The sequence below is a fragment of the Mytilus galloprovincialis genome, chromosome 5 (genome assembly GCF_965363235.1).
Source record: "Mytilus galloprovincialis chromosome 5, xbMytGall1.hap1.1, whole genome shotgun sequence".
NCBI classification, from domain to species: domain Eukaryota; kingdom Metazoa; phylum Mollusca; class Bivalvia; order Mytilida; family Mytilidae; genus Mytilus; species Mytilus galloprovincialis.
The window spans coordinates 95,935,169-95,963,040 of record NC_134842.1 but is presented as its reverse complement, the minus strand read 5'-3'; the positions used below and the strand labels follow the sequence as shown (position 1 = coordinate 95,963,040).

General features: G+C 32.0%; 2 protein-coding genes across 2 annotated transcripts in view; one reads left to right on the top strand and one right to left on the bottom strand.

The window, feature by feature from the left end:
* The window catches only part of LOC143076802 (uncharacterized), a 493,545-nt gene that overhangs the window by 400,911 nt on the left and 64,762 nt on the right, over positions 1-27,872 (bottom strand). The window lies entirely within an intron of this gene.
* On the top strand, positions 253-25,011 carry LOC143074861 (uncharacterized). Its single transcript, XM_076250092.1, has 8 exons — positions 253-350; positions 3,395-3,483; positions 4,715-4,775; positions 8,533-8,604; positions 13,121-13,212; positions 18,369-18,420; positions 20,103-20,188; positions 24,499-25,011. The coding sequence occupies exons 1-8, from the start codon at positions 326-328 to the stop codon at positions 24,508-24,510; spliced, it is 489 nt and encodes a 162-aa protein (XP_076106207.1). The 5' UTR covers positions 253-325; the 3' UTR covers positions 24,511-25,011.

The following is a 27,872-nucleotide window of genomic DNA, read 5'->3' as shown; positions in this document are numbered from 1 at the left end:
AAAACATATCAGTGGCGCTTGAGAAATTTTATTGTCACATTGCACAATGATTTTGTTCTCTGTCATATAAATGATTAAAAACAATTAGAACGTGTATGTATGATTAAGTGCTATTTATGAACTTTTAAACTGATTTTTAATGTTTCTCATATATGCTTTTACAACACCTTTCGTGTTATATTGAGGGTGCGGGATCAATTCAAGCTCTGTGGGATGTAAGAACGCTTTTATAACATTTATAATTTCAGATCGTTTGCATCAGAAAGAAACATTTCTCGAAAATTTGTCATTTGGGTTGATTGGATATTTCGGAACAATAGGATTTATGGAAGTTATCACGAATGTCAGAGGTTATTTCTTAATCATTTTATTAACTATATTTAACTGTTAAAACATTGTCTAAAATTTTTACAGTCAGTGATTTGATAGGACATCAGCTGCAACAATTTTCTATCTAAAATTGCAACAATTATAAATCATACTAGAACACACCCGTGATATCACGGGTCCGTGACTGAATTAAAGTATATAACTATGTGCAAGCCTTATTTTAGTATTAGTATTGTCATCTGATAAAGTCATGCCGATTATAAGATACACAGTTTTTCTCTGCTTTCAAGTCTTTCTGTTTGAACCCGTCGAACTGAAACAATAATATTAACTATTTGGAAAACAAAAGGTCCTGGAATGAAGTATTTTTTAATCAACAGCATTGTCCTATATAAGTTATAAATAAAGTTGAATTCTTTGCTTCGCTGTTTTACGTTATGCCCACTAACAAATTGAAAACTGTACCTATACGCCTTATTTTTAGTCCAGATTTTTAGTATTCGTATTGTTATCTTAGAAAGTCTTACTGATTAAAATACTACAATAGGTAACAATTTGACAATTTAGTAGTGTCAACCCTGTGGTTATGACCCGTGTATATAGCATATTAATCCTGAATACAACGTTTGGTGGTGCGCCTGTCAGATGCGGAACGTACAGATAAGGTTATAGGTAACAGGTGAATATACTATTGGTATCGGTAGCGGACTCGACCCGGAACTTCTTAATTATTGGCAATATTAATTACGTGGAAAACAAAAGGGCCTGGAGTGGTGTAATTTTTAATCTACACCTTTGTACTATATTAGTTATATATAAAGTTGAATTCTGTGATTCGTCGTTTTTACGTGATGACGGCTAACAAATTGGACCTCGTAATTTTAGTATTATAGATGTAGCCAATATAAGAATGTTTGTGATTTTTGTGGTTTTCTATGAAATCGTGTTTAAGCTTTCAAGCTTCTTGGTTAGTAGAATTCCAATGGACAGGACAATGTGCATTTTTCAAGTATCCATTCAGAAGATACAAACAAAAGGTACACATGCACTGTGGAACTTGTGTCATCCGATTTTGAACATCTGATTAGCGGTGATGCATACTTAGCGCGAGATGTTTGTTATGTCGATGTACTTTGTTTGTTATAACCTACATATTTATCTTACCTTTGGAAATGTGCATAGTTCACAAAGAGTACACAAACTGAGGAATGAGAAAGAGTGACTGGAGTCCATACTGCAAATTAAGTTGTACGGTTACCATCACCATTTGGTTGGTCGGTCTGATTTACATATCGCAGTTAACTAGCGACATGCATGTTTTTATAGTCTCAGATCATGATATTAGTATACAAGCATCGTTGTCTGTTCTATAAATATACATATGTCTTTTTCTCAAGTGTGACATGTGACCGAAGTTGGATTAGCGATGCGGGTTATCCATGCATGATGGGGTATGTATATCATGTCGATGCATCGATCATGTGTACTCATTTTGGAATTGACACAAGTTCCACAGTGCATGTGTACCTTTTGTTTGTATCTTCTGAATGGATACTTGAAAATTGCACATCGTCCTGTCCATTGGAATTCTACCAACCAAGAAGCTTGAAAGCTTAAACAAAATATTCTAGAATTCATATGCCGCCCACGATAAGGAGCGTCAAAATGATGTTGTAAAAAGTAAAATCACAAAATTACTGAACTCCGAGGAAATTTTAGAACGGAAAGTCCCTAATCAAATGACAAAATCAAATGATAAAACGCATCAAACGACAACATTCATATTCCGGACTTGCTACAGGCATTTGCAAATGTAGAAAATGGTGGATTGAACCACCTGGTTTTATAGCGCTAAACCTCACACTTCTATGACAGTCGCATCACACTTTGTTATATTTATAACGACAATGAAAGATGCGTGAACAAAACAGACATAATAGGCAAAATTGTCAAAACGCAGTCATCACATTGCCACAATCTCAATTAGAAACAAACAAATATTTAATAGTAAGCACAAAAAGCATTTGTCAAATTTAACAACCATGCACATTCATTGATAAGTGTTGCGTGTTTGGCACCAGAATTTAATATAAATATAAAATATTTTTGTCGTTCAAAGTCTTTTAAAAATTATCCTTTCACATGGAGAATAGTGGTATACAGGGTTGAAAAAAAATCAAAAGTTAGGTAAGAAATAGTTACAGAAAAAGACCAAGATTTAAGTAAAATAACTTTGTCCTTCAAAGTATTTAAAAAAAGATGAAAACATCTCAAAATGAAATATTTGTCCCTTTTATGTTAAAAATTTCATAGATACGATTTCCATTATGGCGTCAGATCCCTAATTGCACATAACTATATAAGACGCATTTTATGTAGACAACTCAACAAATCATTGTTAAGCACAAACATGTAAACATCATGTTTAGGTCAGATTTATCTTCCTGTGTTACTTAATAAAGTATAATACAGTGATAATTAGGTTTTTGAAAAGTAATGTTGTAGTATTGTCTTTCTTGACAACTGATTATGAAGTGAAAGCAAGGGATTTCTCAAGTCAATGTCATTTAAACTTTTATTAAAAACACAATTCAAAACATTGCATTTTTCTATAATATTTTTGACGGTTTTCTATTATTTGTTGAATATACTTTTTACATCAAAACTCCACATCATGTGCGATTTTTAACTTAACGACATCCACATTCTTAGAATACGAGATGTCCAGTCTTCAATTTATATATAATTTAGGACTATCACTGGTGAGAACAAAAATCTAACATTTCTACTCTAGGTTACCTTCGCGTTATGTTATCATAAAGTGTATCGTTACGATTAGAATAGTTTACACTTTCTTTATTACATTGACTGAACACGTTAAATAGATCTATAAATAAGGAGAAGTTGTATGAGTGCATGTGAGACAATTATCAAACCAAATCCTGAAACGTAAACAATTACAGGACAAAGTATGGTCTACAACACGGAAACTTGCCTCATACCAAACAGTAAGCAAAAGAGGACCCCAAGATGACTAGTATTAAACCATATGCATGTTTTGTAGGTATACAAGGAAAACCATTTCAGTATGACTATGTTTGTGAAATTTTCAGCAAGATTTTCTTTGGAATTCTGGATATCTGCTTAATAGCTGTGAGTCTATTGTTTTTGCAATTTCAATTATTCGTATTAGAATAACATAAAACTACTAAGATGATCAAACTTCTAGGACACGAGTTCACATTTATATTGAATCTTATGATTTAGATTTTATTCTGTCTGTGCTAATTGTATAATTTTGTTCTATTAATTAGTACATGTATGTTACAAATCGACATGTTTATTGATTTCTTTGAGTTTTTACTTGCTCCCGTTTTGACAATCCAAACAGTTCACGGATGAATCCGGCTAGTTTGTCTAGTATTATTGTTGTTGTGATTGTATAATATGTCTTCTTTACATTAAGAGACGATTTATAAGGACATTTACAGATAGGATTTATTTATAAATATATATAAAAAAAAAATGTTTGTGCTTTAAAATAGTTTGAAAGTTGACATATAAACATGTGTTTATTCGTGACTCTTAATCTCTGGATAAAGAGCTTATAATCGGTGCTTAAAAGTGGTGTTAAAACACCAAAAATTAAAAAGATAAATTGATTCGTCATTCAAGTGTTAGTCACTTAGATGTTTTGATAACAATTTTGATTATCTCTTATACAAAAAAAAAGGTGTTTACCATATAAGTAAAAATATTGTAAACTACGTTTGGAGTTTGAGGTTAACTATGACGAAAAGATAAGATAAAAAAATGTGTCTTATCTCAATACTTAAGACATAGTTCCTTCATGTCATGCTCGATGCTCATTTTAACATAGGTAGGCATAACATTTGTCGAAATTTTACATTGAGCGTAAGCGACGTGTAAAAGATGGTCATGTATAATGTCTACTCAATTTAAAATAAGCATAGAGCATGACATGAAGGAATTATTTCAATTTTCACAGGACATTACAGTAATTTTATAGATCGAAGCGTACGAAAATACCTTAGAAATGTTCGGTTGTTCCCGTTATCTCCCCATGAAGTATATATATACATCGAATCCTTATATTAAACATGATTAAAAATAATCAAAAATAATAGGAGTTTAAAAATATGTTGTTTGATAAACAATATGTAATGAAAGTAGTTAAAAATATATACTTCATAAGGATTAAAATGAAAATAACAAGAATATAAACAGTAAGTGCGTCAAACATATTTTGTGCTAATTAGCTAGAACACGGCTTTGTATACAAGGCGTAATAAGGACGTCATATTAGAATTGTTCGTCTGTTATTTCTTTATTAATAAAAAGCTTTTTTTTTGTATTTTTATAGGTTTTTATAGTAACAGTATTGACTGTAGCAGAACTCAAAATAACGAAGATGTGGAAGCTATGTACGTACGTTTGTAGTTTGTGTCAACCTTGACTAAATTGGCTCTGGTTTTAATTACCCTAATAATAAACACATCTTTGCTTCTTTTTATGTTGCAATACGTATTGCGTCTTAATATCATGAATTAAAGTTATAAATCGGTTGTGCTATAGTGCTTGCTATTAAGGATAAACGATCTTTGAAATCAATGCAATTTAATCAACATTAGAAAGACAATAGTTATTAATAATGCATTCTACTTAAGGTCAAGGATCAGTAAATAAACTAGCCCATAGATTTTTTTAAAACTTAGAACTCAATTAGATATTGAAAATATACATCAGAAAATGTAAAAAAAAGTATATGTCACCGACTTCGTTTTCATGAAAAATCCTTTTTTAAAATGGTCTGAGAGGATACTAAATTACATTGAATATATAGGGTGAATCTATATTTTTCTTCTACAATTTTCGATTTCTAGTATAAATCACGAGAACCGCTCCATAGAATTTTTTTCAAAATTAATATTTTTTCCTCTTTGTCTTACGAATTAGATGATATTAAAAAAAATATGGTCACCGACTTCGTTTTCCCTGTAGAAGCGACTCAAACCCAACATTTTGACAAAAAAAAAACATAAAAATTCGTGACGTCGTAATTTTTATTATATAACGTCAAGTTATCATGCTAATAATTTCCAACGTTCTTCGTGTTGATTATCCACGATGATTATGTGTTTCGTATTGATAGATTCTTTTTATCATAAGAGTCTGGATAATTATCATAAATTTTTATTTAGTATTACCAATATTCTTTATTCTTTATATTTAAGCACCTCATTATACACCTTTTCTTTTTTTTTCTTTTTTGCATTTTATTCTGCAATTTTTGTCCATTATTCTGTATTCCGTAAACCCCAATCAGACCCTCTTTTATGGAACATTTTAAAAAGAAATTATACCTTGTAAAAATGTGATACAAGTATGTTCATTATCAATATACATATCTAAAACAATTACTAATTCCGACAAAAATATGTTGTAAGTACATGAACGCAAAAATGGTAAAATCTTAAAAATAGAAATCATCAGGGTTATTGTATACAAGTTGACGCAATAAAAGATGTAATTGAAGCTATATTTTTTATGCCCCCTCAACTACCCCTGTACATCTGTCCGTCCGTCATTCCGTCTGACCGCCCGTCCTTCCGTCCGTTTCCTTTTATAGTTTATAGTTTTTCCGCAAAACATCTAGTTTGAATCCTTGAACATACTTTGCTGTCTGCATGTGGTCAGGGTTTTGATCTTTATTATTATTTGCTCTAATGAGAGAAAGTTGAACTTTGTCATTTTTTGGTAACCAATTCATAAATCTCTTAGACTATCTTGTAAGTCATCTGTTTACACTTTAACTGCATTCCGATATATGATTTGGCCACTTTTGAAAAAAAAACGGTTTTTTTAGCAGCGGAACATGTAAAAGCTTGTGTTTTGGTACTATATCACAACAGAACGTGTTCTGTCCATATACTGCTGCTTAACATCGCATATATAAACAAACATTATATCAATGATTCTACAAATTCTTGAAAGAGTGTCGTGTGGTTTTTTATACATCTTCAAGTTAAGAAGTAAAACACGCAGACAAACTGACATCTTTGTTAATATCTTATTTGTTCTGTATAAAATTTATTGTATACAAGTTTACATAAACGTTTTAAAAAGTTTACTAAATGTTTATTGTTTCAGAAGTGTACATATGTATGCTCGAAGTATATATAGAATCAGTACATGATACACAACATGCGACAAATAAAGGGGGGGGGGGGTAGTAATGACAGGAAACTAAATTAAACTAAGGCTTTGATGAATGTAAACTTTAATAAAATTGGAAGTTATAAGGGGAACAGGAACATAAGAATATATTGCATGACTTACAACAACCTTTAATTGACCAGTGATTTTTTATTCATTACTGACCAGCAACAACGAGATAATCCAACGATTTTTAAGGGTCCATATGAAGTGAAGACCTAAATGTTCTTTATCTTTAGATATAACGCTTATTCTGTAAAATCTTCAATTAACGATTTTGTAAAATTCTGTACATGGTCTACACTATTATATTAGATAATTATTTTATTTTCCGTTGTTATTCTTTATAATTTTGCAAACTTTTTTATTCAATTTTGACATTCGCCAGGAGGTTGAGACATATGACATAAAAACAGATGTACGTGAAACATCATTTTTGCTTATTTTTAATTTGTTATAGTCTAGAAACTGTGTATGAATATTAAACTATTGTTTCAACCGTGAACAAGGTTAATTAATGTAAGTGTATTATAGTTTAAAGCCATCTATGACTGACTGACAGCAGCGGCGAATTTATGACCAGTATTAGTTTATGTGGTTCATTTCCTTCTCTCTAATTTGAAAATATTTTTACTTGTTCCGACTGGTGTAATAATTTTCAAAATATGGGAGAATCTTACTGTACAATACTAAGTTTTAACTTTAGTATTAATCTCCTAAACTTGCACCCCTAGCTTCTGCTTATTTTCTGCTACACAATGTCTTTTCCAAGTGAATATAGGGTTTTTAAAAGAACAGTTTTGACATGCTACATATAGAATACTTTCGAGACCACACTGTTTTTTCTCATCACAATAGTGAGCAACAGTTTTCACACTTGTTTTAACTGGTCGGCAGATATACAAACTCTACCACCCTACGTACTGATTTTCATTTTGAAGATCGTCTTCAGGACTGTTTTCATATTCATTTTTAATTTTTAATATTAGAAAAACAAGTTCATTCTCCTAGAAGTAACATACTTTCCGTCAAATTTACTGTTGACATTGTCCCAACGAAAAGTCGCCGGGTGCAATTTTAACATTGCAAAATCTGGTCAAAGGGACGTAATTCGTACAAAACGTAGCAATATTTCGCGGAATCCGCTAGACGGCGTTCATTTACTGTTACTTGACCTTAATGGATATAAGTGATGATTTGATGGGTTTGATGTTGAAACTAAATAGGAATTTATACAAAAATAGACATAAAAACATTACAATATTCTCTACGTATCTTACTTTCTAAAAAAGATATATCCCAAAAAAAAATACAATTGAGACAACTGGTAATACCTATTTTTCAATCAAAATGAAGATATTATCAACCCACTTGCCTGTGAATTCGAAAATCCAGAAATGATGAAAATCTACCAAATAACGCATTTGAGACCTTGATACGGTATAAGGGTGTCAGATATTGGTTTTATGTTTTATTTTGTACTGTATATGTTATTTACACTCGAACATTTAGCATAAATGCACAATCATAAATTCTGTTTTGATAATTAGAAACATTTTCATTCGTTATCATGCCCAAAGATGTATCATTATTTTTACCAGAATAGAATTTTGTACATTTGTCCAACTGCTTCATGTAAAAGTCAAGTCGAAATTTAAAATATCGGCACAAAGCAAGCTTGAGATACCTAAGCATACGTAAATACTTAAAATACCTAGCATGCACAGAACCTTGAAAGACTTCCCGCATGGCTCTAAAAAGAATTTTAGATGATCAATTAGTGTTCTTTACAATATGTAAATGCAATAACTTGTGGGAGTAATGATGAATTATATGTTATGGTCATAAAATTGATTAGTCAAATAAGCTTATCAATCCATGCTTATATGCGTTAAAGAATATTTCTGATTTAGTTTTCGGATAATGTCTGAAACACAAAGTACATATTCAATTTTGTATTTGTAGGTTGCTTCACTATTACTTTTATTTTTCTGATGGCAGCAGTAGTCTTCAGCACTAACATATGGATTTTTATACGTATGTTTATCACATTTATTTAGTCATTACCAGTTGGTTTACAACAAAAAATAACATGAATACATTTGTAATTGCACGTGAGATTCACCTCAAACAAGCTGATACATGCAACCCACTTGAAAAGTTTCATGTGAATTTCACACACTACAAACTGCTCAGAGTCTAAAAACACCATTGTGCACAGATTTTACTTATTTTGTAGTTCGGTTCATTTTGGTGTCAAATTACGAGATTAGAGCATTTGTCGAGGCTGGTCGAAAATTTGTCGAGATTGGTCGTGCATTTGTCGAGACCATTTCAGACTATAACAAGTACTGAATCAGATTTTTGAAGGAAGTCGAGACTAAAGTCGAGTACAGTTAAGTAAAGTAAAGTACTGTCGATATTATGTCGAGACTTGTCAAGTGAAATCTGCACTCGACCTTACACAAAAATTGTCTTTTCATACTCTGAGTAGTTTGCAGTGACGTGAGTGAGATTTGCATGAATCTCACGTGCACTTTACAAAAAAATGATATTCTTCATAGTATTGATTAGATATGAAAGTTTAGATGTTTCATGAAATTTTCACTTGAAATTCACGTGCATTTCATTTGAGATTCGTATGAAACTCACATGAAATGATTTAATTGACGTACATTTCACGTATAAACTCGATTGAGGTGATACTCATGTGCATTTCATGTGACATTCATGTGAATTTAAATTCACTTGGAATTGATTTGAGTAAAATTTACTTGCATGACAATGCAAATTCCTCTTAGCGCTTTACAACATATTATAATTCAACAAATACAAGTATTTACAATAAAACATGAATGCCCAGGTTTTAAATTTAACTTATGAGAAGATATCACTTATTGGGAAAAAGATGAAACAGAAAATGTTTATATTTATCTGCACTCAAATATCTTACAAATAAATTAATGAACTGATAATCAACAAAATTATAGACATGAGAATGGTAAAATAAAACAGACAATCGGGCTGTACAAGCAAAAAAATGTTTAAAACTTATCATGTTATCTCAAAAATCAAAATTACAATAAATATCTAAAAATGTATAAAAAAGCACAAATTTAGAAATTGAACACGAGTAATAAGAAATAGACACAAAGAACCGATTTATAACAACATGTATAAAAAACAAAACATTCTATTCCAAATAACAATTTTTTTATTTCAAAATTTAAAGTAAGTCACGCTAACTTTGGTAAAAGTCTGATTGCAATCCATTACAAAAAGTTTGGATTTTACCCTTTTTCACTCTAAATCGTATTGAAACTACTCCTTACAAGCACACATAACTAGCGATTGACCTTTGTCAATGTCACATGCCCTTAATCTACGTTTTATTTTGCTTGATCGTGTATGACTCGGATTGGGATTGTGCAGTATCAAGAAAAAATCAAAATTAAGGTAAAAGGTAACAGTGCTTTATTATCGTAAGTAACATTGACCCTGCTATAAACAGTCTTATTGTAAAATATGCCCTCATTCTACGTTTTATATTTTTGCTATATCGTGATGACTTGAATTGAAATTTTATAGTATTTTGCAGTATTTGATAATTAGTTTTAACTTCGTGTAATGGCATTCTTTCATCTTTTTTATGTTATATTGAAATATTCTTTTAAGATTGGAAATAAACTGTTAAGGCTTTAAAAGTCGTTCACCTTTCTGTAGTTATCGAACCAAAACATCAAAAATTTACCTCATGCAGAACAGCTTTATATTCTATCATAGAAATATTTTTCATTTTGTCATGACCGTTGTTTGAATAGTTCATTCAATCTTAATGATTCATAGTAATTGCTGTCGGAGATAACACTACCGAGAAAATTGTCACAATATTTAAAATTTTACGGCTTTTTGTTTTTCTTCTTTCTTGTTTTATTTTTTAAAAGGACAGGGACTTAAATACCAACATACTCAAAGAATCTAGAGGGAAACATACAGAACTAAAGAATCAACAATATTTATACAATATCATGAATATCTTGAGCTCTTTTCGTCCTGAGACTATAAAACTTATGCATTAGGTAGACTGACAACAAAGAGTCTGCAATTTTATATCTAATTGGAAATATGTTAGTCCGATATTTGGGACAACTTGTTTTATAAACATTTGGAGCAATTGTTCGCTGACAGAAAAAATATTGTTGCTAGTTTGGTTAATTCGTGTATTTATAAACGGTCAATATAATCGAATCATCATATGTAAAGTCTGAACCTAAAAATGTTCAGTCTTGTTAAGAATTTTTATTTATTTTTTTAGATATTTTCATACTGTAAATTCAGTACTGTTAAAAAATTTGACTTACAGTTATATATGCACATACTCAAAACCATGTGATGCGTTTTCAAAATTATCACTCATCAATTAATTGTTTTACCGAATACTTATTATCCATTCTAACAAACAAATGTTCATGTATGATGTTTCCGTCATATTTGTCTTTGGAATTACAATTACAAGCCTATTTGTTTTTAGTTTTCATGTAAACATTGATTGCCGTCAAATTCTAGTTCACTGTTATAAAGCTATATTCTTACACAAAATGACCCCCCCCCCCCCATGACATAATCGTCACAACTACAAATCCGACAAGCCTACAATTTAATATTAAAGTTCAGGTGAGAATGGTAAACTATGTGTTTCATCATTAATTACTAACCAACATCATGTTAACCAAAACTTTCCAATGCGCAATAGGTAAAAAGCTCCCCTTCTTGGTATTACGCGAAACAAATATTGCACGAATAATTTGCGTAACATTTACCAACAATATGATGTTCTTTCAAATTTTAGTGCACTGTAAGTGCAAATTAAAAGATCTAAACTTTGATATAGTTTTGAATTGACCCTCGTAATACATGTATGCCATACAATAATGGGCAAAACAAAACTTAGGTAAAAATTCGCTATTGGTTTTAGTATCTAGGGTAGTAAATATATTCGGCTATGAGACGTCCTGGTCAAGGTACATCAGGATAAGCGCTTCGGACGTATGAAATTATATAATTTGTTATTTTTATTTTTATTTTTTACAAATTTTGTATAAAAAAAATCAACGGTATCTGAGCAATGTACAAGTTATAGTGCGATATTATTACCATAACATTGTTTACTTTACTGGTAATTATAATATAAATAATAATAATAATAAAAATCATGTCCATACATCTTATTGATGTATTGAATGTCTACATAGAGAAAACGACAAATACTATTCCACTTTAAAATAGTACCTAATCCTATATCATTGAAGATTTACAACTATGTTAAATAATAAAACTCAATAAACTATCTTTACGTTTGATAATATCTTTGTTTTGGTGGTCATCGTGTATGAAGTGGCAAGGAACTAGGATGTTGTCAAAGTAGAAATATTAAATACAAAAGTTCAAAATGAATCAATAAATTGCTGTTTTTAGGATGAACAACAACGCACTGTGATTTATCAAATTTAAGACTAATATCAAGGAAAGGATACACAGTCATAGTAAGGAGTTTTTCACCAGAGAATAAACATCAACATTGCTTCGAATTTTACACTATTTCATATAGGTTTGAACGTAGTTTTCAATTTAGACTCGTTTATATTTTTTCGTTTGGGCTTGTATCATATTTTCCCTCCGGTTTATATGATCCGTTCATCCTACATTGACTCTTTAAATTCAAGAGTCTATCTAAAAATGAGGGTACTTTTTCTAAAAATGAGGGTACTTTTTATATGGCCTTCCTAATACCGTTTCGATCCCTAACATCACTGAAGAGACAGTTATTGTCGAAATCCGGATCTGGTGTACTGAATAAATATTGACACCGTATGTTTGTGGTAGAACATCGTGGCCACAAGTTAAAAAAAAATCTGTTTAGTATTAAATTTATATAAAGATTCATTTTGTTACATCTTGTGATCAATTTTTTTTGGCAATCGTCAATGGCAGTCAGCAGGGTTAAAGAACATCAGTTGTTCGACCTGTTAGTCAAATGCGTTTTGTTTAAATATACTTTTTCACTTTTTGGTCTTTTGGAAAATGTTGTTTGTGCTGTTTTTAGACTCTTCTACAACGAAATTTGTTTTACATGTACACGTATGAAAATTGCGGTTTTATCCAACGCAATCATAGGTTTGAACGTAGTTTTCAATTTAGACTCGTTTATATATATATATATATATATACATATATATGATGAAATCTTGTTTTCATATAGACATGGTCATGAAAATGAATGTGCAGTCTTGACTATTGTTATAGTCATGTCCTCACAATCCAAAAGACATTATGCATAATATCAATTACTTGAGTGTCTTGTCGAACATTTGTAAAGATACATGGGACTTTTTCAGTTATTTTATCCAAGCTATAGATACAACAGATTGTTTGTTATGTATTGATTGTAAGTATGAAAAAAATATATAATAATGAATATTCTGTAACATTAGCAGCTTTGCGTAAAGTAATGAGTTACATATTTCCAAAATTTCGAACTTTACTGTATTTGTAGGCACAAGTGATATTTATGATGTGTCTTTCCATGTTGTCATGATTCCAGCTAATTTGATAAATTGTATGCTTATAACAACGGGAAAAGGATATGTAAGTATATATTAGTCTAATAGTGCTAAGCTAATAATTAGCATATCGGTACATCAAATTGCAGACGTATAGATTGTTTTCAATGTTGTTTTCCGCTTACAGCAATTTCTGGTATAGTTTTCGATTAAAGCGTCAGTTTGTCTGTGTATCCGTTCATTGGTCTGTTAATTTACAGGTAAATGTATGTTTGTGTAAATTAGATTTTGCGGTCACATTAACTTGAAATATACAAAAATTCATTCTTACGCGATCATCATCATGAAATAAATTCAGAATGAGGCTTTAAGCCATCTTTTACTTCACGGAACATTTAATTGTGATAGTGTGAAATCGATTTATTATCAGGTACGATTTTGGATAAAAGTTTTGAAACCAGGACAACCATAGTCCACATCTACTCAACACTTGGTACGCATGATGATTGTTGTGTGAACTTTTTGAATATATATCATAGGACAGTTTTATTTCAGTAATTTATGAACATTTATCCTCAAGACAATACTGATAATTCCTGGAATTGTTTTTACATTATAATTATATTTCCTAAATAGCCTAAAGAAAACAACAGTCCGTTTTGTTGTATTCGTTTAACTTGTTTATATTTATATATATATAAGATCTCCATGCCTGCTCGTAAAAGTTGTCTTGTAATTGGGCAGTTTCTTTCTTTTGTGTAAAATGACCGATGATTATTTACTCGGATGTTAAATGGTGTTTCTGTTTCACCAACCTATTTTAATTGTCAAGTTCCACTCGTTAGAACATAAATGCAATTTTGCGTTTTGCAATTTGATGTTATAAATATGTTGTATTTTTTCTTTGTGACTGTGCTGACGAATTTGGTTTCGATGTTGGCGACTTTGCAGCACTTACAATTAGTAAGTAAGTAAGTAAGTAATGACTTTATTTAAAGAGGGTGACTCAATTAGCTTTCGATAATCTACCTTGAGGCCCTCACAAAAATTGCCCCTTCCGCATGGTTTATAACCTCCGATTGTTGATATCTCCTGTTTAGATACTTTGGATGTTACTAGAAAAAAAGTTAAATCACAAAAATACTGAACTTAGAGGAAAATCAATGTGGAAAGTCCATAATCACATGGCAAAATCAAATAACAAAACGCATCAAAAACGAATGGACAAGAACTATCATATTCCTGACTTGGTACAGGCATTTTCAAATGTAGAAAATGGTGGATTAAACCTGGTTTAAATATCGCTAACCCTCTCACTTTGATGACAGTCTCATCACATTCCGTTATATTTACATTGATGCGTTAACTAAACAGACACAATAAATAAAATAGTCAAAATATGGGTACATCAGTCATCATCGTATAACAATTTTAAAAGGAATAATCCAACAGAACACAAAAAAAAATCCACCTACAAACACATTCATTGATTTGTGTATCTGACGTCAGAAATTTTTATACTTCACATAAATTTGTCGTTCAATGTGCATGCAAACAATTTTGAAATTTACATAGGCAATTTTAGCATATAGGGTTAAAAAATCAAAAGTATGTAAGAATAAATATCAGAAATAGACCGAGATTGAAAATAGTCCAAAAAGTATATGTAGTATTTATACGAATCCCCACTATCAGTCATCATCGTATAACCATTTTAAAAGGAACAATTTAACAGAAAATAAAAACATCTGTCTACAAACACATTTATTGATTTGAGTGTCTAATGTCAGAAAATTTTAAACGTCACATAAATTTGTCGTTCAATGTGTATAAAACAATTTTAAAATTTACATTGGCAATGTAAGCATATAGGGTTAAAAAAAATCAAAAGTATGCAAGAATAAATTACAGAAATAGACCGAGATTGAAAATAGTCCAAAAGTTATATAATTATAGAATTAGTAAGAATCCACAAATAGTGAATTCCACTACGCGATAGAATGATTTTGACGTTTATGGTTCAGCGTATTTATTAATTCATAATTGAAATATATCATAACGACATAAACTAGAACAATATCATACTGACGAGATCTTTTAAAGTACAGAGTCACTTTATAAGAACCAAAGAAATACAAAAAGTCGCATATACAAAGCACGACACCAAAAATTGAAAGACAATACAAACACATTGACGAGATGAACAAGTACCGAGCCACGTCAAACGGATATCACATAAAACCATTCAACAGTAAAAGTAATATAAATAATAGAACAAAGACAAATCTTTGAGGTTTTGGGTCTGCGGTAAGCCATAACGGGGGGTGATGAAAAAATCTCTTTTAAGGAAGGATCATTTTCAATAAGACGCCAGTGTTTGTGAACAATTGATGAAAGATTTGTAAGGACAGGATGAAAGCTAACAACAAACGGTATCTTATTTGTCTGGGGCCGTCTTTTCTTTGTATTCAAGAAGGTTTGTTCGGTCTTTTTTATTTTTTGCTTTACCGAAAGATTCTGAAATATTTTTGTTCCTATAACTTCTTGATTTAAGTTTCTGTCTAAGTTGCCCCAAACGATGGTTTAATTTTGATTCCGATGAACAAATTCGTTTTAACCTGATGGGTTGGCTGTACGGAATGCTCCGGGAGCAGTGTTTCGATTGACAACTCTTCCGAGAGAGAAATTGGTGTTGATCAGTTTTTTTGGTGTGAAGGTCGGTTGTCATGACTCCGTTTTCTAAAGTTATGGTGGTGTCGAGAAACGCAATTTTCTCATTTGAAATTTCAGATGTGAACTTTATCGATTGATGAAAGTTGTTACAGAAAACGAGAAATTCTTGCAGACGTTCTGCAGTTTCGTTATATTTGATGTCGATGTCATCAATATAACGGAGCCAAGACAAGAGTTTGTATGGTACATTCGAAAGGATGCGTTCTTCGAGACCCCTTATGAAAATGTTGGCAAAAAAAGGTGTCATTTTGGTTCCTTTACTGGTACCGTCAACCTACAAGTAGTGCTGGTCGTTGAATAAAAAATTGTTGCTTTCCAGCACTAGTCACAGCAACTGAACCAGACAGCCTGTTTGGGATTTACGATTGTTCTATACTTGTTCACAAGCGACTATTCCTTCATTTTTTGGAATATTTGTGTAGAAAGAAGACACATCCATCGATACCAAAATTGTGTTGTTTAGTAAGGGATTTAATGAATCCATTTTCTTCAAATAATCTGTTGTATCTTGAATGTAAGATGGCATTGTTTTAACATGTTGTGTAAGATGGTAATCCATGAATTCAGATATTTTTTCGGTTGGATGGCCATTTGCAGATACTATAGGTCTTCCCGGAATCCTTTCTTTATGGGAGCAAGTAAAATCGACCGGTTGTGCAGGTTTCATCAGGGCGTAGATAGTCGTACGTGTCGTCATCTATGTGTGTTTTGCTGTTCATATCTGAAAGGACCTCATTAATTTGTTTACTTATTTCTTTTGTAGGATCACTTTCTAAATGTTTGTAAAATTTTGTATTTGAAAGCTGACAATTCCCTTCTTCAATGTAGTCGGTTTTGTTTATCACTACAACTGCACTTCCTTTGTCTGCTTGTTTAATAACAATATTATTTATATCAGGCAAAATTTGAAAATTGTTATTTAAGACCATCTCTGGTGAAATTCTTTTGTTGCTTGTTTTTGTAATTTTGACTTTCTATTCTTTCAATATCGTATTAGCTTTTCTTCGTTAGTAATGGATATTAAATTACAATATGTTGGTGAAACAGAAACACCTTTTAACATCCAAGTAAATAATCATCGGTCATTTTACACAAAAAAAAGAAACTGCCCAATAACAAGACACCTTTTACGAGCAGGATGTGATTTTGAAAACGTCACATTTCAAATCATTGAGAAAAATCAAAATTGGGATACACAAGGACGACAAAGGAGAGAGATTTTGGATGCACCAGTTACGAACTCTTGAACCTGATGGACTCAATGACAGAGACGAAAAAGATTTAAAAGCAAATCAAAACAATAATTATCTTGAAATCATACAAATCGATTTATAGAAATTCATATAATTAATAAAAAAATATAAATGTCTTAAACTTTTATTCCAACTTTATGTAGTTGTAGCTACACACATATTTTATGCAACATCAATAAATATGTTACACTTTTCCTCAAATCTTGTATAGACTAAGCTACAAAAATATTTGTTTGCCATGCATCCAATTTCACCTTGAGAGATGCACACGCCTGATGAAGCTAATTTGTTTCGCGAAATATTGCGTATTTCTATTTAAAGTATAATAGAAGTTTTTAATGTATTAATTAGCGTGTTTAAATTATATTCTTAGACATTTATATATATATATATTTATATTTGCCTTACTTGGTTTTGTCGTCTTCTTGGTTTCGTTCGAATGCTCGTAAATATTTTAAGTTCCACAAATTCACATGTGGGTTTGCATGTCTTAATTCAAGAGAAAAGTCTCATTGGCTGTCCATCACAGTTGCTTTTCGTTTATTATTTCATACGTGAATCAGACTATTGTTTTTTTAATTTCCTTTCGATAGAATTTTGTAATTTCGGGGTCTTTAACAGCTTACGTAACTGTTTATGTTGCTGCTGTACGATGTACAATAGCTCAATGCATTGACGTCATTTGGCATGTAATTTATGGTTGTTTCATTGGCAATCATATCAAATCTCTTTTTTTCTAAATCTGAGCATATATCAAAGCATTCTCATTTAAACAGTTTACATACATATTTCTCATTGAAATTATAAAAAATATTAAGTTTTACATATCTGTATCGTCAGTTTAAAAAAATACCGGATACCAAAAGAAAAGATTTATGAAACATTATGAGTCAAATATGTTCTCGCATTTTTTTCTAATTTTTAAATTCATGAAATTGTCAAGAACACATTTTCTTCTTTCATCAATAACAACCAGTTTACATGCTGTTGAAATATGTGATAAAAAAATACTCTACTAAGTACTGTTTTATATCTTATTAGTTTTAAAGATTTGTATTTTCAACATTGTGTGATTTTGTTTCATATAAAATCTTTGGTAGCATCAGTCTCAACGTTTAGAAGGACTTAATTCTAGCATCTGTTGCATTCCTCCTGAAATGATGAGATCAGATACAATACGCTGACGTGCATATATACACTGCATTAAAACATTAAATTGAATTACGTAAAAAATAACAAGATTTTCTTATCACAGTATGTTAAGCTATTGAATCAGATGGCAAAGGACAGATTGAAGAGTGAATCAGGTAGTTAACATTTACTTTGATTTATTTTATATGGTGAATATAATTGATGTTACTCCGAAAATCTAAGTCTGGGTGTGATCACTTTAACAGTTTCGATCTTAACTTCATTAAAAAACTTTTCCTGTGAAGCTTATTGCATTCAATAATTTGATAATAAAAGGTATATACCCATATGTTCAATAATTTAAAATGACAATGCCCGTGCATCTTGTTCGATAAAAAAAATGCCAGAAACAATACCGAAGTTAAATCAACTAAAAACAAAAATGAATACGAGCAAGTTCGCATCAATTTGCTATTTGATTGTATGCATAGATAATGAAAAAATGCATTAACTATGTTAACGGCTTAAGAAAGACACAAGATAATAAACTGTTAATCTTTTCAATAGCTAAACAAATATTTTGGTTCACGTGATTTTTAAATACATTCAGAAGTCACATGAGCATCACTGAAGAGACATGTATTGTCGAAATACGCATATGGTGCAAGACAATTGGTACCGTCAATTTTATTACTACCACTGGGTCGATGCCTCTGCTGGTGGACTATTAGTCACCGAGGGTATCACCAGCCCAGTAGCCAGTACTTCGGTACTGGCATGAAAATATGGATGTTTTGTGTTATTAAAATTTTGCTGTTACAAAATGATAGAAATTATTATAAATTAAGGAATGTATCTTCCTCATGCAAAGCTCTGATTCCTTTCACGGATTTGGCTATACTTTTTGGACCTTTTGGATTATAGCTCTTCATCTTTTATATAAGCTTTGGATTTCAAATATTTTGGCCACGAGCATCACTGAAGAGACATGTATTGTCGAATTGGCATCTGGTGCAAGAAAATTGGTACCGTCAATGTTATTATGTATGATAAAAACGTGAATTGAATAACAGTATTCCGTGTGTCATCTTTACCATATGTAAAACTATCGATGTTTCGAAAGAATCCTGACCTCATTGTGTAATCGGTTAACATTTCCCGAGAAATGAGACAATGATACCCGACAATCTGGACAATAAAACAATAATGCACAAAAGCTAGCACCAACTATATTAAAACTGGTGGACATTTCGTCCACTAGGGTATCACCAGCCCAGTAGTCAACACTTCGGTGTAAACATGAATATCAATTATATGATAATTTTTTTTTATAAATTTCCTGTTTACAAATTAAAAGTATGATTTTTTCGAAAAACTAAGGATTTTCTAATCCCAGGAATAGATTACCTTTGGCACAACTTTTTGGAAATTTTGGTTCTCAATGCTCTTCAACTTTGTACTTGTTTGGCTTGATAACTATTTTGATCAGAGCGTCACTGATAAGTCTTATGTAGACGAAACGCGCGTCTGGCGTATGAAATTATAAGCCTGGTACCTTTGATAACTAGTATAACCATTGTGTGAATCAGTTTATATCAGAAATTATTATCGGTAGATTCAAAATAGTCGTTAAGCAAAGTATTTTAAAAACATGCACGAAAACATGACATGTTTTTTTTTTTAAACGGACCAACTATTTGAACTTAGGTTCTTTTCTTGAAGACAGCTTAAACATGTAAATTTAAATGTTATCATCAAGTATAAAAAAAAATTCAAACAGTTAAAGATCTTAAATTGGATATATTCAAAACTCAGGAAATAATCGACATTATTCAAAATTGTTGAAATCATCTTTTAGAGGAAAATAGTCATACATGTTGTACGTTGCTTCAAAAAACAGACTACAAAGTTCAATTGGAGCCTGTTCAGAAAAGCAAAGAAAGTGTGAGTATCTAGATATTACTTAAACATTTTTACATACATTATTATTCGGTATTATAAACATTCACCATATAAGTTGAATTGATAAAAATATAAACTATGACAGCATGTCGAAATATCGACTGCGCTGCTGACTGCTTTTTTTTTCTTTCTGTGAATGACATTATAACATGTATAATAACATTATTATTGTAATGTCACAGACCCCTTGTAGTACACAGTGAAAATATGAGTATATATTTTTTTTCCATCAGATTTTTATTTTATTTCAGCACTTCTTTGCTGACTTCAATTTTCATTGTTTGTCGATTTTTGTAAATTTTCTGTATAAAATTTTTAAATCAATACAAATACTATGCTACTTCCTGGCAAAGTTGGCTTCCCCCAAAAAAAATTCAATCATGAACAAATGTTAAACATTTCGGATAACTAATATCCTTCATCTGGTAGTCAAACTGAAATAATAATTTTGAGCTATATACAAATTATCACGAATCAATACGTTGGTAATTTTTTTCAATATTGATATTTGGTAGGAGAAATAAATTCATTAAAACATTCCTGTACAGAAGCCTGAGTTACAGGAAATAAGTGATGATAGGGACTCATTCTATGTTTTTTTTCATTAATGACCCCTGAGTAAACTGTCCTTTACTTTCTTATCCAAAAACCTTCCCGAGAAAGTCTGTTCGCCCTTGACCAATACTCGTTGTGGTCTATGATAGTGATGGTAATGTTTTTGAGATCAGCTTGTGAGTGTCCATGGTCAGGGGATCTGAAATGACGACTTACGAGGATATCTGGCTTGCAGGTGTACTCTCTTCGATGACCATACATACGTTTGTTGAATGGCTGTTTTATCTCGCCAACATACTGCATGCCACACCGAAACCAAAGAAGGTATACAACATTCTGGGTTTTGCAAGTCACAATGCAATATATAGTGTATACGGATCCATTAGAGTGGCAAGTGAATGTTTGAGTATTTGGTATGTGTTGGCAAGTCAGACATCGTATGTTACCACACGACTTGAGGAGTCATCAGCTCAGACAAATTAGATTTTCCGACTTTTCAGTCTCTGAAAAACTAATAAAATTGAGAATGGAAATGGGGAATGTGTCAAAGAGACAACAACCCGACCAAATAAAAAACAACAGCAGAGGGTCACCAACAGGTCTTCAATATAGCGAGAAATTCCCGCACCCGGAGGCGTCCTTCAGCTGGCCCCTAAACAAATATATACTAGTCCAGTGATAATGAACGCCATACTAATTTCCAAATTGTACACAAGAAACTAAAATTAAAATAATACAAGACTAACAAAGGCCAGAGGCTCCTGACTTGGGACAGGCGCAAAAATGCGGCGGGGTTAAACATGTTTGTGAGATCTCAACCCTCCCCCTATACCTCTAACCAATGTAGTAAAGTAAACGTAGGTTCGGAAAAAGATCTTTTGACAATAATCTGCGAATCGGCTGAGATTAAATGGGAGAAGTTCTAAAGGCGAAATGGTATGTGAAACCAACTAAACTATTTCGATTCGCGTCTTCTATTTGTACTGTAATAGGTTCTTGCGACTGTTATTGTTAGCACGCGGAAACAACTTATCCATGTTCTATTTCCTACAACCTCGTTTGGTAAATATGTTGTGAAGTTTAGTTACAGCCTCCTCAGAGGATCAAATCCGCTTTACTCTAAGACTAGTCGAGGGGGTGACACACTTTTGGGATGTGGGATATAGGGGGTAAAAAGTGGGATCTAAGAAAAAGAAGGAAAAAAAGAAGGAAGTGGGATATGACCATTAATTTGGGATGTGGGAAAAAGCCACAAAACAATTAAAAAAATGAATGGTCATGATGTGTCTGATTGGTGATGTCCCCTAACCCTCACCACCCCACTTTAATTTGAGGAAAACATCAATTCGGCAAAGTTTTTCTCCACACTAAAAACAAATGATACACAATGGCCTATGGTTGCCTAGACCCAAAGACCCAGGTGAATACAGTTACTGAACTTCTACAACTGAAGTTCAAAGGTTTTAATTTGTAAATCATGTAAAAATTCCCGTACGACAAAGCTTTTATCCACAATAAGTACAAATGATAGACAATGGCCTGAGGTTGCTTAGATCTAAAGGCCCATGTGGGTAAAGTTAAGGAAATTCTACAACTGAGGTCCAAAGTTGGGATATGGAGAAAATAACCCTTCAAATTTTAATTCTACGGCAAAGATTTTGTCTACGCTAGTTACAAATGATAGAAAGTGGCCTACAGTTGCCTGGATCCAAAGACCCAGGTGGGTAAATTTACGGCACTTCTACGACTGAGGTCCAACGTTGGGGAACGAAGATCGGCCTGCCCTCTCCCAACTTTAATACCTGAAAAAATCCCTACGGCAAAGCGTTAGTACACAATAAAGATCAATAAGTATAAATGATAGGCAATTGCCTGAGGTTGCCTGGACCCAAAGACCCAAGTGGGTAAAGTTAATGAACACCAGCTGAGGTCCAAAGTTGGGATATGGAGACCATACCCCTCCCAACTTTGATTCGTTTAAATTCCCTACGGCAAGGCTTTCGTCTATGCTAGGTACATATGTTAGAAAATGGCTTACAGTTGCCCCAGGTGGGGAAATTTACAAAACTGCTACATATGACATATGTGAGGTCCAAAGTTAGGGTATGGAAATCATAAACTCTCCCAACCATAATACGTAAAATTTTCCCTACGACAAAGTTTTCTCCACAAAACGTACAAATAATAAGCAATGGCCTCAGGGTGCCTGGATAGGCAATGTCATGAACCAGTCTGAAGCTAGCGAACAATAACAAGCGAAAAATAAGGCGATATATCTAAAAACCGAAAAATTAAAAGACAGCAACGGCCGCCGTTCAAAACAAATATTTAAAAGGTAGAAATTCCGTCCAGAAATTGCAATTTACATCTCTATCATGAAATGGGATTGACCACTTCTGCTTATTAAACAAGCCACACCCCTTTTCATGGTAACATTCAGTATCACAGTAAATCTACACATGTCAACAGATTGACCACATGCCACCACTTCAATTTAGAACGTAAAAGAAGTCTTTCCCTGAAAAATATAGCACGTTTGTTGTCTTTATTTAATTGAACTAACAAACAAATTAGCAGAAATGAAATGAAACTTTTAATGATAGAGACAAATATATAGACCATTTTGAGCCAAAATTTACTTACTCTTGATTTATTTGCTATGTAGGTCTTGTAGAGGAAAAACAGGCGCATTATTAAGGTTTCGAGTTGCACTATGTTACATGTAATAAATCTGAAACTAGGGTTCGAAATTTAAAACATTTGGCGGAAAAACAGGGGTGTGTGGCCTATTCCATGGCTTCTAGAGAAAAATAATGAGGGGTGTCACGTGGTATGATTAAATTCCATACTTCAACAGACAGTAGTATCGACGTACCAATTGGAATCATTATTGTTCATGCGTGTACACCAGTAATTTTGTTAATCAATTGTATCACACTTTGTGTCTGATGTGAAGACTCCCTGCTTTGGGTTTTGTGTTTTGTTGGTTTTCATTCAGTTAAGTTCTGTGTTCTGTTAACTAAACGGGAGTTGCCTTTTAAAAGCATTGAAGCTGTTTATTTTCATAGTCATCCAGGAGTACTTTGTCACCTTTTGCCTATTATTGTTCCACAAAAGCCTTACATGACATTGTTTCTTGATGTTGTAGTAAAGAGTCTGAACCAGTAAAGTCTAGGTAAGGCAGATATGTGTTTATTCATAAGTTTTGTACATACTGAAGAACAAACAAGACAAGGAGACAGCCCTTGAAGACTCCAAATAGGATATTAAGGAAAACCAAAATCTGGGATTCGGGAGAATTGGAAAAAAGTGGGAAGTGGGAAAATGTTCTAACAAAAGTTTAGAAGTGAGAAAAATTTCCCAAAAAAGAAGGATTTGGAAAATTAGCACCCTTGTGTCACCCCCCCCCCCCCCCACCCCCCCCCCCCCTCATACTAGCATCGTGTGATCAATATTTTGCAATATAATTACAATAAAATATTAGTAGTATGTAAACGGAGTCTTGCGAATAAGATTTTTTTGCTATCGGAATTCGGATTGATGTTAGAATACGTGGATGTTAGGTTTCACTTTTATACAAAGAACAGCTGAATGTACAAAGTGCAACTTTTAAGAAAATAAACAATTTATTGATAGGGCTTTATCTGATTTATATTGATCTTGAGTTGTTTTTTTTTTATCATGAACACTTATGCATGTACACTGTAGTCTACTATTTTATTCACTTTTACTTTCAGACAAACTTGTGACAGTTTAGTCAATAAAGAACAGAACAGAGAAGAAATTATGACAACATTTCTTTTAATTGTATATTTTTATTCTTTTAAATGATTTGTTTTAATGATATTATAATCAAATTTAGACATCATAGAAAATCCAAAGGGAGCGACAGAAATGTACAATGTACATTTTTTTCTAAGAGGTGTAGTTGCTATGAAAGAAATATTTATGTCTTTATTTATTTATGTTTTGTTATAAGTATTCTCTAGCTGCATTTAAGACAAATTGAGTAAAAATCAATGTACCTTCAATTTGGTAATCTTGAATCCTACTTTGCTTTTTTCAACATGTTCTATATTACCATTATTTTTCATTTCTGAACAAAACCAGTTTCTTAAAGTCATATGAAACGAAGGTCTCGTAATTTTAATATTATGGAAATTATGGAACAAAATGATGCATACATTCTAAACTAAGACCTGCATACACATGATACACGTTTTTTTTTTTTGTTTTTTTTTTTGTTTTTTTTTTTTGTTAATATATTTATTACGAATTATCGCAATCTTTCGAGTTTTTTTTTTTTTTTGCAGACATTTACGGGACCGAAACTTTTGATATATATATACAAAAACACAGAGCACCGACAAAAAATGAATTGATAAAGCCGTGATATTTTTTTTTTTAGAAGCAATGTCATTTGTCAAATACAAGTAAGCTATTCATCAACAGTTGTAATGTGATTTGTTGTATAAAATTTGTTCTTTGAGAATCAATTATTACTATTATTAAAATATCTTCCATTGCATTTTTTTTTTTACTTTTTCATCATGAGATTCCTCTCACACTTGCACTGTGCTGTTGCTGAACTTTTAACGAGAGGTCTTGTAGATAAGGTCACAGTGTATGGGAAATGCCGGTAGATTCGTGTACGGATACAAATTATTCAATAGCAGTTCATTTATGAAAGTTTTTGAAATATAAAGGATTTTGTTATAAAAAAAAACAATATACGCTTACTTGGTACATATTAAACCTTATTCAAGTATATAAGAAACTCAAATTCGGTCTTTTTATTGTGACTGTAAGAGCTTACTTCAAATTCTTTTGTTTTAAACTATATATATAGAAATGTATGTTGCTCAATATCTTTAATTGTTTTTACATAGGCGGTAATGGTAACGTTTTTTCCTGTAGCTCAGTCCATATCGTAAACTTGGATATGTATGATAGCTCGTTTCGAAGCTGTGACATTTTCACATATGTGGTTAAATTTTCGGGGTACGAAGTGAGATTACTTTTTCCGTAAATTAGCAAACCCCGAACATCCTTTTGTGATGCGGCTCCTTGTGGTAAAATATCCCCTTTTTAACACAATAAGTTCTTTGAAAATTTAATACTTTGAACACATTCAATAGCTCCATAGTTTTTACACATTTATTCTATGTTCCTCTACTTTCCTAATCACCACAAATAATTAAGTTCAGTCATTTGTTGAAAATAGAAACATGTCCAATATCACTACACAGAGGTTTTTTCTTTACACGTGACTTTTGAGTTCCTCATTTCGAGGCGCATTAGGGATGTTGTCCCATGTGAAGATTTGTTTAACTTTGCAGCACAACGAACCATCAATAGATTAATAAAACAAATTATAAAATTAATGTATGTCGACTTTTGTTGATATGTCTGCATCATCACAAACTATCTGTTCAAAAAATCAAATATGAAGCATCATATTTGAAAAGAAAAGACATGTGCATGTCTTATAGTATATAGCTCTTCGACGTTTTTGGTCCTTATGGTCCGAGTACACAGTTATCGTCCTTTGATTTTCGTTATAGTCCTTAGTGTGGACAGTGTGTTACTTGCCAATTTTTGTTATACCCCTTCCAAATTTATTTCTCCATGTTTTATGCCTCATATAGCAAGTTGGGGGGGGGGGGGGGGGGGGTGAAATGACACTGTAAAAAAATTTGGGTCATTAAATATTAATGTAAAGTAGTGATTAGGTCAAGCTGGAAAAGGTCAAAAATTAGCACTTCGGAAGCTGTCAAAAGATTTCAAGACCCCCTTAACATAAAATTGTCCATATTTTGAGTTAGAGCTGATGAAGTTTTCTATAATTTTGATTTAATTTGTCCCAAAAGTAGTACAACACACTGTAAAAATATTATTGAGAAAGCGCAGGTGGGATTTTTTTAATTTTCATTTATTGTCTAAAAGAAATGCACTACGAAATAACTGTGTACTCGGACCTAAGATTATACATCAATGGCTTTCAAATATTTGATTTTGAGCGCTACTGATGAATGTAAATCCAGAAAAGCACTTCGGATGCATGAAATTTATATCGTGTTGTTTTCGTTTTTACACGTCATGCAAAATCTTATTTGATTGATGAATGAATTAAACATTTGTTGTTTAACATCCAGTTGCAACTCTTATAAGCATGACTGAGAGAACATTCTCGTTTGAATGGTTTTACACTAGACTTTTTAGGGACCCTTTATAGCTTGCTGTATGGTGTGAGCCAGGACTCCGTGCTAAAGACCGTACTTTGACATTATAATGAATTACTTTTACAAATCGTGACTTGGATGGAGAGGTGTCTCATTGGCACTCATGCCACATCTTCTCATATGAACCCGGAAGGACCGTAATACTATAAATACTTTTAACATTGCATTGTTAATATGTGAAACATAAATTACTCAATTTCACCAATGTAGAGTGTTTAAAAAACACTAAAAACTTCAAAGTATACCTGCACCAGATAAAGATGTTCAAGTAAAAAATAATACTATTTGAGCAGTAAATTAAAGCCAGAATGATAATTAGCAAAGAATGAACATACATGTAAGAGCGTAAACATTATTGCAAATCAAATTCCATTTTTGTACGGTACTACATTTATTATATCAGTTTTTCAATATATTTCAATCAGATAAAGAAATAGTCATTGATTCCATTCAACACGGACCATTTCGGAGGTCAGTTTTTCACAAATCAATTTAAGGCGCTCTTGACTAAAACGATGTTTGTTACAAGAGATAAATCAATTTTTCCCAAATTAAGTTAAGAAGGGGGGGCAGTGACAAAAACTATGTGAATTAAGTTTTTTTATCCTACATTGAACGTTTGATGTCATCCCTAAACTATACATGGAATAGGTAGCATAACGCAATTGAATGTGAACTGAATACAAATATATATCTTTTCTAATACGCCTTCAGATCAGAGTATCAAAAGAAAACAATAAGGTCATCTTCCTTTCTATGATGATATTACATAAAGTAGTAACACTTCTTTAACCAATAGTTATCTGATATCTGGTCATTTTGGTCTTGATCAATTTTTAAAAACTGAAATTGTAACGTTATTTCCAATC

Excerpts from the sequence above, each read along its gene's own strand:
- LOC143074861 (XM_076250092.1), top strand. The coding sequence starts at position 326 with ATGGAAGTTATCACGAATGTCAGAG. Across the intron at positions 351-3,394 it reads AGTTATCACGAATGTCAGAG|GTATACAAGGAAAACCATTT; the intron begins GTTATTTCTTAA and ends CATGTTTTGTAG. Across the intron at positions 18,421-20,102 it reads CAGATTGAAGAGTGAATCAG|AGGAAAATAGTCATACATGT; the intron begins GTAGTTAACATT and ends ATCATCTTTTAG.